Here is a 12,331-nt window from a genome sequence, read left to right as displayed (position 1 = left end):
ACATGAGACGAGACAAGAGGTCAACTCCAAACCCCGAAGTAGAGCCAAAAATAGCCCAAAGGTGTGCATGTCAAGTCGCGGTAAATCAGGGATGAAGACAAAAGCTTCATGGAATATGTGGCGTGGAGGAAGACGCAGGAGAGACTCTGGGTGGGATAGAAGTCAGAGTGACGCATGAGCGGCTCGGTGCGTGAGGACCGCTGTAACACAAGCTTCTTCCTGTGTGTCTTCTCTCAGAAATCCTCATCCCCTTCTGCCTTACTATCGTCACACACCAAACTTTTTTTTAAATATCCAAGGACAATCCTCACTATTAATAGGAAGTGTTGTCAACTGGCTCTGGAGAAATGGAACCTTCTGTTCAGCTAACTATTTTTGCACTCCTTTGTACTCATGACCCTCCCGACTGTCAATTACAACTATTTGGGAGATTATTAGGCTCCACTTTGCGTAAAACGATTATATCTTAGCTCTTATTGCCATAAAATGTCATTTCAGTGGTTCTCGGTGAGTTGAATTGTTGTGGATCGACAGCGATGGTGTCAGCGTTATATTATTTGCTTGGCTCTTCTTTCAACAGTGGGCTCTTTTGATTCCAGCTCTGGTGTGGTAATCAAACTCCCGGCATTCTGCAGGTGATTTATTGGGCTTGGGTTGACGTCCAGTGGTAGCGTCCCCTTAGCACTCCCCTGGGTCTGATTGCATAAATAAACTCTAATTCACATCTGGTGTCCACTATCAATGAGAGGAACTTGTTTCTGAGTCGAGAACACAAGTGACTGGATGTCTGTCCAAAATAATCCATCAAATTATGTGAAATTCTATTAAAATCCAGATCAAAAAATCAAGTCAACAATACTATTTTCTTCATTTTGTTGTGCAAATGCTTCCACACTTTCATTTTCTTGTGCTGTATTGTACATAACTATTTGCATAAAAAATATTTATATTAATTTATATATCTTGCAGTTTTTTTAAATAATTTTATTGCTATTTCAATCCACGTTATGTGAAAGAAAACTTTTCACCCAGAAAATGCAGTAATCCTATTTTTGCACAACACACAATGTTCAAAACTGATTTAAAAATAAAAGGATGAAAGTCCCCATTTAAAGGTTTTGCAAAACAAAAATGTAACATTTTTAGTGCTGGGTTGATAAAAAATGATTTGAATTGTTTTAAGCTCAATAGATCAATAACCAATCCATAAAAGTAGAGATCAATCTAGCACAGAAACTAAAGTCTGCTAGCTTGATGCTAACATTTAATTGAATTTTCTATCGGATGGCTAATGCTAACGCTTGTTGGAAGTTGATATACATTGCTGACTAAATGAACAGGAGGCAGGAATTTTCCAAGCTCTTTTAAGGAAATATTTTTAATGTAACAATTTGTGATCTAAAGCACTGTTTTTTTTGCTCATTCTTTGCTAATTCTTCTTGAAACCACGAGCTCCCCCTAGTGGCCAAACGGAAACACCCTCCAGGAGAAGCAGAACAATGTTTACAATCCGTAAATTATTATTATTACCCAGCCCTAGTAATTTTCATGGTACTCAAGCTATAAAGTGTTATTTAATTTACACAAGAAAGCTTATATTTCTCTGTGTTTTTCAATCATTTCTAACCATTTTCTACAATAGTATCCCAGAGGTCCACAGTGTTCCTGAGCAGAATACTGAACCTAATGTTCTCTTGATGCAATGATGTAAGAAGGATCTAAAAAAAAAAAAAAAAAATCAGCAAGAGAGGCTCTGAGTGGAAGAGCAATGATGCTACATATGAGTGCTTGCATGCAGATCAGACTTCTAACACTACAAAGACTTTTATTTCAAGAAATATAATTATATAGTTATAAAAAAAATCAGAATCTTCTTAGAGACATGTCTTAGTGAGTAGTACTTTTTCTTTAAATAAGAGTTTTTGATAAATATCTTACCCCATTGGCAGGTTTTTTTATTTAAAAATTTCACATTTGTATCATATTAAATATATTTCTGAGAGACGTATCTTTTTAGTAGGATTAAAAGTTTCCTTAAAAACCTCATTGTATAGAATTTGATCCTCGTTTTCTGTCCTGTATAAGATGAAAAAACACTTTTTGGCAGGAACATGTTTGACTAATTTTCAAAACTTTATGGTGAGAATAACTCCTATATTATTATTCATCTTTTAAAATGAGTATATGATGTATTGAATATATATATATATAATTTTGTTTTTGCAGTGTATTGTATACTTTCATTCTGAAAATCCCCACACCAAAAACCCTATCCTGACTTAAGCGACCCGCTCTGAGGTTGGAGAAGACTCTGCAGACTTGATGGTTGAAGCAAACAATCAATTGGCCCCTAAACACGTCGCTGTTTGTGCCTGTTTGTGCATCTGTACATCAGGAATAGGGCTTGGGTTGGGATAGCACTTCCAGCTTAGCACCATTCCAGCAAAACACCTGTCACACACACACACACACGCATGCACGCGCGCAAACACACACACATGCTCACGTCTGCGCACACACACTCCTCTGGTGCATGCCGCGCACTCCGTCTGTCTGTCTCTGTCGATCTCACTCTCTCTTGAACACATTGTGACATGCACAGAAATGTTGACACTTGTGTCTGCAAGGTCACATTTATAGTCTCACATGGCTGCTCTTTACTGTCTTCTTATTACAATCTGCATCTGTACAGCCAAACCGTGTGTACGCCATCATGCATGTCCTTTTCTTGACCACACTCTCTGTTCTGGTTTCGGTTGGACTTGTTCATTGTGTTTTTGTGTGTCTATGATAAAAGAGCCAGACCAACATCCAGATCAGCTAGATTAACAAAAGGAACAAACAAATACAACAATGACCCTGAACATCACACTTGTTTCACCTCCACTGCCCTCTCTCAGCTTCCTTACTTCATCTTCCTCAAAGCTCATCCATCTCCTTGTCATCGCTTGTGCTTGTCCCGCCCCGTTCTCAGCCTGCCCCGCGCTCAGGCCCGTATAAGGAGGAGCCATCCGGCAAGGGAGCCACAGGGTTAAATATATTCGGCTTCAAGAATCCCAAACATGTCCAACAAAACCTGCCAAGGGGTGTTGCACCGTGGCACAGAGGGGCACACAATGGGCACATTTGCTCATTGTCTCATTAGCATAAGCATTATTTTAAACTAAAACTTGCTGCAAAAAGACCAGTAAAATCCATCCTCCTTATAATAAAAGGAACCAAAAAGTCTGGTTTCAAAATGGTGTGTCAAGTCCAAATCAAGTTCTAAAAGCAAAAACTGTACAGAAAAGGTCTTTGTATGGGATTTCTGCTATTTTGCAGTATTTTGCAGCTGTCGTTGCGTGATTGAGGAAAACTATCATCCTGGTTTCTGTTTAGAGTTCAGACAAACAAGGTTAACCCTAGTCTGCACATGGGATCACGAAAACCAGGTTAAATGTCCTCCAGAAATGTCCTTAAGTGGTTTAATTCCTACCTTGCATCATCATTTTTATGAAAGTATGGATACATTCAAGAATCCAGAACCGCAGAGACCATAGAGGATTTTAAGAAGAGGCTCAAGACATCAGGGGTCCTCAAACTACGGCCCGCGGGCCGCATCTGACCCTCCACGTATGGCCCGCCCCCCTGAACACTATCAGAGATAGATTATTTATTTATTTCAGTCGGGAAATGCGATTGAGTGTCACTTTTTATTCCACTTTTCCGCAGTCTGTGCTCCTATCCAGTTATGTGTGGCTTTCTCTAAAACTTTAAATGTTTGAGTTTAGACACATCCTGCGATTATTACACTTCTTTTGTTGGCCTACAAACTAACCCACATCAGAGATGAAAACAGCTATATGGCCCTCACAAGAAAAAGTTTGGGGACCCCTGCTGTAGATAATCTCAATTTTAATTGTTTAAAAACTTACTTCTGCTTTTATATATTTAATTACATTTTATGTTTCTGTTTTTATCCTTCTTTTTATTATGATTGCATCCTCACCGCTGTGGAGTGGACCCTGTCTGGTGTGAACGGGCGCTGTGGCGATGTCCTGTGGCTGATCCGGCTCCTGGTATAAGAGATCCTGCGATAAATTGTTTCCTCACAGCAGAGCCAAGCCTTATGTCTCTTTTATACTTATTTTTGTGCTTGTATACATTGTGTGTGAGGTCATGGGGTGTTTATGTGGGAATTGACTTTTTTGTTGTCTATTCTTAATTGTAAAGTGCATTTTTATAAATACAGTTTGATTTTAATCCAAGTCACCTGAACAAGAAGCTAAAACGACCCTATTTGGAAGACCTACAATGCAATCCTAGCTCATCAGACCGCTGACAGACAGATTGTAGGTTTCTTTGTTTATCAACTTTACATAGAGAATAATCTCCTCAGTGATTTTTAATACCTTCTTTGTCCGGGGTGTTCGGATGCTAGCGGCTCACCTTAAGACCTTGTGACATAAGAGTGCAACGTGAGACTCCGCTCACTCCGTTCTCAGGGACACGTATTTTAGAGGGTGTCTAGCCTTGGTTTTACTCCCAGGGGGAGTTTTCCAGGGCACGTGGCTGCCAAGTGACGAGGCAAGACAAAACAGGTATCATAGGCGGGTGAAACAGAGAATAGGGAGATTTGAGGTGAGACATTGTGAAGATGGCAGAAAGAGAATCACACATCTGAACAGGGAGACAGCTGTAACTATTGTCAGAGGTCGATTTTCCATTTTTGTAAAGAACAAAGTTTATTAAAACTTGTTTTCAATTATTTATTTGATTATCTTTAATACAGAGCTGTAAGCAGTAAAAGAATGAAAGTCTCAGAGATTGTCGAGCAAAGGTCAACAATTTTAACAGCACTGTCACCACCATACCAACCTTACAAGTTGAAAGTATGTTTGTGGCAGGAATTTCATATTTTGCATTTTGTATGTTTCCACACAGTCACAACAACACGTCCCTATGCTCTCTGCTTCTGTAGTCAATCAAATTCTGTCTAAATCTGCCACCCAGACAGTCACATGTTTCAACAACAGAAAAACAATCAATTTGCTTACAAATACACAACATCTGCAAAAAAAAAAACAGATCTTCATTAGAAAACTGATTTCCGTAGATTCTGTATTGTCTAGGACTTCTCTACTGTAGAACACGGTGGTGGTGGTATTATTGTTTGGGTTGTTTCCTGTGGTGCAGGACAAATATCCTTTAGTTTCAAAGTATGGTGTTAAATGTTTTTCTAGACACAATTATCCCTATTGTTGGAGCATAACTTTAAGAAAAAAATGATTTAAGTTCATTGCAGTTAGCACTATGTTTAGAAACATGTCACTGGTGGAGGGCTGATCCTCAAGTGTAGAAGTCACTTTTTTGTCACAAATAGGAGAAAGTCAACTAAAGGAAGTTATTTGTGTAGCTAGAATCAGACACAGAGGGAAAAGCTTAGTTTTTATCATTGACAGAAATAGAAATGGACAAAACAAGGCTGTGACGTCACCAATAGAAAACACCTTACCTTGGGTTCCAACTAATGAAATCAATTCAATCGCCATTTTCCCGTGGTACAGATATCGCCCAATTTCACTACTTTGGGACCAGACGAGGTTAGTAAGCAGCGATTGGTCCATGAATCTGTCTAAATAGAAGTCTATGGGATTTTGTCTTTCTGGGACCGCGGGAACTTCCTGTTTGGAACATGAGGGGGGAGGAAATGATCAGTCCAGTTCTCTCTATACTGTCTATGGTTTTTATAGTAAAGAACTTGAAGTAGTCATACATTTTATTGCGATATGGTGATTTGGATAAAGCATTAAGGATGGATGGATGAAACAGATGTTTTAGTGAAAAATTTGGTACTAAAATCAAATTTCTTTGGGCCTACAACATTATATTTAAGACCCACTTCAATTATGTTTTTGGTGTTTTTAACATGTTTTTGTGGCACTTTTCGGATGATAGAGGATATGTATCTCTCTCTCTATATATATGTATATATATATATATATATATATATATACAAAAATAAACCTAAAATTACATTTCTGAGTATTTCTTTATTCAGGAATCAGGAGCAGACAAAACAATTGTAGCTGTGACATAGAAGCTACACCAACAGCACCATGCTCCGCCCCATTTTGGTGCATCTACTTGTAGACAAATAGATCCATGCACGTCTTTGTTTCCTTCATTTGGGCTGGAATCTGGCTCAAAACTCACCATTTTAGTTGCAGTGGTAATGTTAGGTTGTGGTTGTGAGCGGCTGTAAGCTGCCGGAAGAGCACATAAACAGGCAGATGATAGGAATTGGAGGCGGACTTACTCCGCACTAACAACACAAAACAGAGGCAGATTTGTAATGAACTACTGCCGCTCTGCAGAGACTATGTCCTAGAAAACTGACATGGGTCTTTTGATTTGGCCTAAAAATAGCATGAACATAATTAAAAGATTACTGGGAACACTTGAAAATAGATCAAAAGATGATCAGATTGGGTTTTAATACTCCCCAAACTTCACATCAGTTTGTATGTGTTGGATGATGGTGGTTATTCAGAACCTAGACATCTGGGTAGAGTAAATAGTTCATTTTACTCCATAAAATCGTCTATAACAAACACAGTTCCGTATTATTTGCAATCATTATCAATGTAAATGGTGGATTTTTTGTTGTGTAAACTGGAGTCAACTTTTATGTGAAATGAAATTCCTTTTTAAAGCCCGACCACGTCAGAGTCTTGTCTTTCCACGGGTCACGTTTTCAAACCTTCCCGAAAGAACACTGAAATTCTGCCATTGTGTCATAGCTGCCTGCCTACACGCCCCTCACACTATTTATACCAGAGGAGCACAACTGCTGCTATAGGTACAGTTACAGTGAGGCACTTCAAACCCAGCTGCCCGGCCTCAGCTAATAATATGATTCAACTTACACACTATACACACACCAATGTTTCACGGCTGCTGCTTTGCCCCCCACCATCACCCGCATCCCCCTCCCTCAATGTGGATCTATCACACTGATGAGGAGCTCCAGGCGGGCGCACCTCCCACACGGAGCCGCCTGCCAACAAGCCCTCACAAACACTGGTTACATCATGAGGGAGCCTGTCTACTTCCAGCTATAAATTATTATTCATATAATCACTTTATAGGAAACGGGGATGTGGGAAAAAATCAACAGGAGAGACATTGTTCTTAAGATTTGGAGTTTTATATTCAGTCGGATAAACAAACACAACTGTCTTATTTAGAAAAGGACACAAAAATTAAACCCGATGATGTAGTCTGGCCCTGTGACCCATTGAAAACATTCGGTATATTATGCAATGGGAGATAATACTACAAAGGAGGTCCTGAACTGATGAAGAGCAGCTGTAATCTAATTTCAAACAGGAATGGGAAGCATTTCACTTTGAAAACCAGCGGCTCGTCAGTTTCTGGAAGAGCAGACGCCGTTTAATGAAGAAATCAACTAACCTTTCAGCTTTTTCATGAACTTAATTGAGCCACCAGAATTTTACTGTTGTGTTTTTAAAGGAGCACAGACTTGTAACATTTATAATGACAAAAAGCACAAAAGAAGCAACATCAGACCGATGGTTTAATACTAGTTTTCCCTCTTTTTGTTCATGAGATCCACGATGTTACCACCCAGAAAATGAACATTTGGAAGGCGCTGCCTTCTCATTCCAATGCTTTTTAGGAACAGCGATCACGCTGACGTATGTTTGTGCACGTGTCCTGAGTGAGGACAGCACGTCATTATCGCTGCTGAGCTTTACTAGCATTAGAGCCCCAGTGATGACACTGGGCAGTCTGATATCTCCAGGATATGGAGCTAAATGTCAGGGAGCCGGCCAACAGCACGCCGGGTCAGAGGACAAAGACTGTGGAACGGAGTTCCTTTAAAGTGGAGTTCCATGTAAAGCATACGCGCATTTTTCCATAGAGGTTCCTGACACTGATACTATAGCTACACTGAGTGTTGTGAATGTTTACCGTGAAACATTTCTACTGTGAGTGGAGGTCAAATAGCTTTCCAGCACAAGAAACCAAAGATGAGTGAGCTAAAACGCAGTTGGCCGTTTCTTAGAAGATCCCTTCTCTTCCTCTTAGTGAACCTCTCTGCAGCGCCATCAAAAGGATAGAGCTGCAACAACCAGAAGTTTCTGTGTTTGAGGATTGAGATCCATTTCATTCAAGTCAATGACAGTTATGAGGATCAAGAACGGGAGGAAAAGGAAGTCAGCCTCCCTGAACTGCTTTAAAGTCCTCCCATAGGATTTCTTCAACCAGTTTTAAACTTTTTGGTACTGAAAAAAGTACAAATAACTATTCTTCCTCCACCGTGCTTCACAGTTGATCAAGATTTTTGAACAAATTCTGTAGTTTGAACATTTTTCTCTACTTAGTTGCTCAATCAGAACACTATATTACCATTAAAATGATAAAATGTAATCACATGGTTGCAGTACAGACCATTTCTGCATTGGTGGAGATTGTTTAATGCAAATTTAAGACAAATCTTTTCAAATTAGCATTTACATAATTAACATAATTAATTTATCTGATTATTTGGTTTTATAATTTAAATATTTATTCCTCATCTATATTTTAACCAATGAAGCCCCCTCTGAAATAATAACCAGAGGTCACAGCGTGTTATTGCATTTAAATGGATCTTTTTGTGTTTTTCGTTTACTGTTTTTGACTTACTATTGTTTAAGCCTCCTGTGTTTTATCAGTGGTTTTATTTATTGTCTTAACGCTTCAAATAACAAAATAATTTTTACTCTCACCAATATAAGATACAGGACTTCTAAATATCAGTTGCCATTTTGGAGGTTTTGTTTCTGGCCGCCTCTTTTAAACTGCAATTTTTAAGTTTTTAAAGTTTACAATAATTGACCATTTTGCTATTGTTTTTATTGGTTTTTATACTTGTATTATCATGAGTAGAGTATATTTTTATATATATTTTTATATATTCAAGTCTTTTATCTGTTGTTTCTTGTGGTAAATGGACTTGAGTCTGTAATAAAGTATCCATGGATGCAAATGAAACACACAGATAAAGTGATTGATTAATTGATTGATTTCTAAAGGACTGCTCAGATCATTTGCTTGATTGGAAATGGCTGAAATTGATGGTTAACGCTCTTGTCTCACAGCAAAAGGCCCTGGTTCAAATCCCAGCTGGTTGACCTGAAACAGACCAACTGGTGACCGTTCTGTGTGGAGTTTGCATGTTCTCCCCGTGCATGTGTGGGTTTTCACCGGGGACTCTGTCTTCCTCCCACGTCCAAAAACATGCTTCATAGGTTCATTGGTTACTCAAAATTCTCCCTAGGTGTGAAAGTGAGTGTGTTTGGGTGTGTGATTGAGTCCATGCGACAGACTGGCGACCTGTCCATGTTGTATCCTGCCTTCACCCATCAGTAGCCGGGTTAGGCCTCAGCACCCCCGCGACCCCGAAAGGAACTAAACGGTCAATAAGATGAATTAATGAATCAAAACAATAAATAATTAGTTTTTACAGCAATTGTGTGTATTTTTTACTTTTTTAAAGCGTTGCACATGAAGCACCTAAACTTAACTTTGATTGGGATTTAACTTTTTTTTTTTTGTTTTGTTTTGTTTCTTTCATTTATGGGGCGACAGTGGCTCAGGCGGTAGAGCGGGTCGGCCAATGATCGAAGGATAGGCGGTTCGATTCCGGCGCCCGCCAGCCAAGTGTCGTTGTGTCCCTGGGCAAGGCACTTAACCCAACTTGCCTCCAGTGTGGCTCCACTGGTGTGCGAATGCGTATGAATGTTCCAGTGATGGTCAGAGGGGCCGTAGGCGCGTACTGGCAGCCACGCCTCTGTCAGCCTGCCCCAGGGCAGCTGTGGCTACAGTAGTAGCTCACCATTACCAAGTATGAATGAGGTGTGAAAGAATAATGGATACACAATGTAAGCGCTTTGAGTGTCCTGAAAAGCGCAGATAAATCTAATCCATTATTATTATTATTATGTAATTGACTTAAAATGAGTATTTCTAGGTTTTCTGAAGACTGTTAAAACTGTCTTTAGACACTAGCTACTATTTTGCTCATTCCAGTCCAGAAGTGTATTTTTCTGTTCACGTATAAGCATAAAAGGCCTGTTGAAAATTTTTAAAGGCAAAAAAAAAACTATTTAAAGTAGTGATAACTATTTTCCCTAAAATGGTAAATGGCATATTCTTAAATGGCGCTTTTCTATATTTTTATAAGGCCCAAAGTGCTTTACTGCCCTATACATTCACACACTAGTAGTGAATCCGCTGCCGAACACTGGTGCCGACCCATGACCACCAGAGCAATGTGGGCTTCACTGTCTTGCCAAAGGACACTTCAACACATCAGCGCTGGGTGCAGGAATCAAACCTGCAATCTTACATCACTGTCACACTTTGGGAATTACTTTAATGGTGCAAAAGAACTCGTGCGTCCTTTTATTACAACCAAACAATTAAAAATTATTTGTTTCAGACAAGAATTAAAGACACTGAAATCAATAAGTAAAAAAAATACATTATCGTCCATAACAAAAAATAAATGAGCGTTTTGTTCCTTAAACTGTGTCACAGCACATCGCCACATTTACAATAACATTATTATAAAAGTTTATCGCTTTAAATATTATAAAAACAACTTGTAACATAGGAAGTAAACAACGAAGAAATGGGATGTTGATACTGTCCATCCCTCAAAAGCTGTTGATGTTTACGTCTTTCATGAGTTTGCAGACATGTGAGCTCACATGTGTCAGTCACCCCTAAATCAAAGCCTTTCTTCTTTGTCCTTTAGAATGCATGGACTCCTCAGCTCATCTCTTTTCAGCTTCCCGGGCAGCAGACCCCTCTGCAGTTGTTGCCCTCTCTTACCCCCCTCACCTCCCTTCCTGTCTATTCTTTACCACAGGCCACCCCTGCCCACCTATCTGTGACGTCCTCCACCAATGAGAGGTGACTGCATGTCCAGCTGGGCACCAATGAGGGGACTTTTACAGCTCTATAAAACTTTTCAGGACAGTTTGGAGAGTTGCACTTTCTGTCAGCCAGGGCTCAGAGAGGAGAGCAACAGCCCAGAGAAGGGAAGAGTAAATGCAGGGGGGGTTTGCCGGTTTTTAATCCCAATCCCACGCGTGAAGAAAGTGGTGGGTGATCACACATCCTGGTTTGGTTTGAGTTTCAGCATCAGCCGCTCATTTTTTTCCTTTATTTCTTTTTTCCCAAAGCCTCTCCGTTTCACTGAGGATGGAGAACGCGCACACAAAAGAGTCGGCCGAAGTGCTGGCCTACTTCGGCGTCACTGAAGACACTGGCCTGTCACCTGATCAGGTGAAGAGGAACCTGGAAAAATATGGCTTCAATGGTGAGGGAGAGAAAGAGGTGGATGGATGGAGAATTACAAAACATAAATAAAGCAATACAATGAGTAACAGAGGATATCCGATGACTGGATTCAGATTGGATAATAGATGACAGGGATGGCAGAGACAAAAGTGGAAAGAAAAAGTGGAGCCTGATAGAAAATATTTACCAGATTTAACTTTTATGGAAAATTGACATCTGGAAATGGAAACTCTTTAGTCAAAAAGCCATAAAAATATCCTCCTATGCATGTAGTAACAGCTTCAGTTGGTTTTCTTTATGCAAAAATCAACCTAATATGACACGCTAATGTTGTCCCTGTATCTCCACCAACAGAGTTGCCGGCAGAGGAAGGTAAGTCCTCTGCAAAGTCTGTGGATTTCTGTTAACCCCATTGCAAATGCATGGTTTGTCTCAAAGAGTGCATCCTCCAAATCTGTATTACCCAGAATACACCTGCTCCCCCCAAACTTCCTGACGTTATAAAAAACAACATGTCTCATCAGACAGGGACAACTAATAACCCACAAACAGGAAGCTTTCAAGTGATCTGTTTTGCAATCACAGGTTCTGCGTGTGCAACCTTGAACTATGCTGTGCAAAAAACAAATGACAAGCTCTGGATTTGGTCTGTCTTTCATCAGGGAAGAGTATCTGGGAGTTGGTGGCGGAGCAGTTTGAGGACCTGTTGGTCAGAATCCTGCTGCTGGCTGCATGCATCTCCTTTGTGAGTTTCCACACATTTTCCTTGAATATCATCAAGTCGAGTTTCTATTAAAGTGATGGAGCAACTGTTTCAAGCATCAAACGGAAGGAGATTTTATAAAACAAAATGGTCAAAATCTGATAATTGTTGGCAACTTTGATGTGATCCATTCCTAAAATATTTTTGTTTTATTGAATTTCAGGAAACAAATTCTGTATTACTAATTTGGAACAGTTTAAATTATAGGTT

At 39.6% G+C, this 12,331-nt stretch overlaps 1 protein-coding gene across 2 annotated transcripts in view; it reads left to right on the top strand.

Annotated features, from left to right (window-relative positions):
* The first annotated feature begins 10,974 nt into the window (after positions 1-10,974).
* Positions 10,975-12,331, top strand: part of atp2a1 (ATPase sarcoplasmic/endoplasmic reticulum Ca2+ transporting 1) — a 14,841-nt gene continuing 13,484 nt past the window's right edge. Inside the window, exons 1-4 of one of the 2 annotated variants that reach the window (XM_024272506.2) lie at positions 10,975-11,159; positions 11,241-11,377; positions 11,713-11,730; positions 12,021-12,103. In XM_024272506.2, the coding sequence (XP_024128274.1) occupies positions 11,260-11,377; positions 11,713-11,730; positions 12,021-12,103 (219 nt within the window). In that variant the 5' untranslated portion in view covers positions 10,975-11,159; positions 11,241-11,259. The remainder of the gene's footprint in view (positions 11,160-11,240; positions 11,378-11,712; positions 11,731-12,020; positions 12,104-12,331) is intronic. The other variant, XM_024272505.2, reaches the window with a different exon arrangement.

The sequence above is a fragment of the Oryzias melastigma genome, linkage group LG8 (assembly GCF_002922805.2).
Source record: "Oryzias melastigma strain HK-1 linkage group LG8, ASM292280v2, whole genome shotgun sequence".
Taxonomy (NCBI): Eukaryota; Metazoa; Chordata; class Actinopteri; order Beloniformes; family Adrianichthyidae; genus Oryzias; species Oryzias melastigma.
This window is presented reverse-complemented; position numbering and strand designations above follow the sequence as displayed.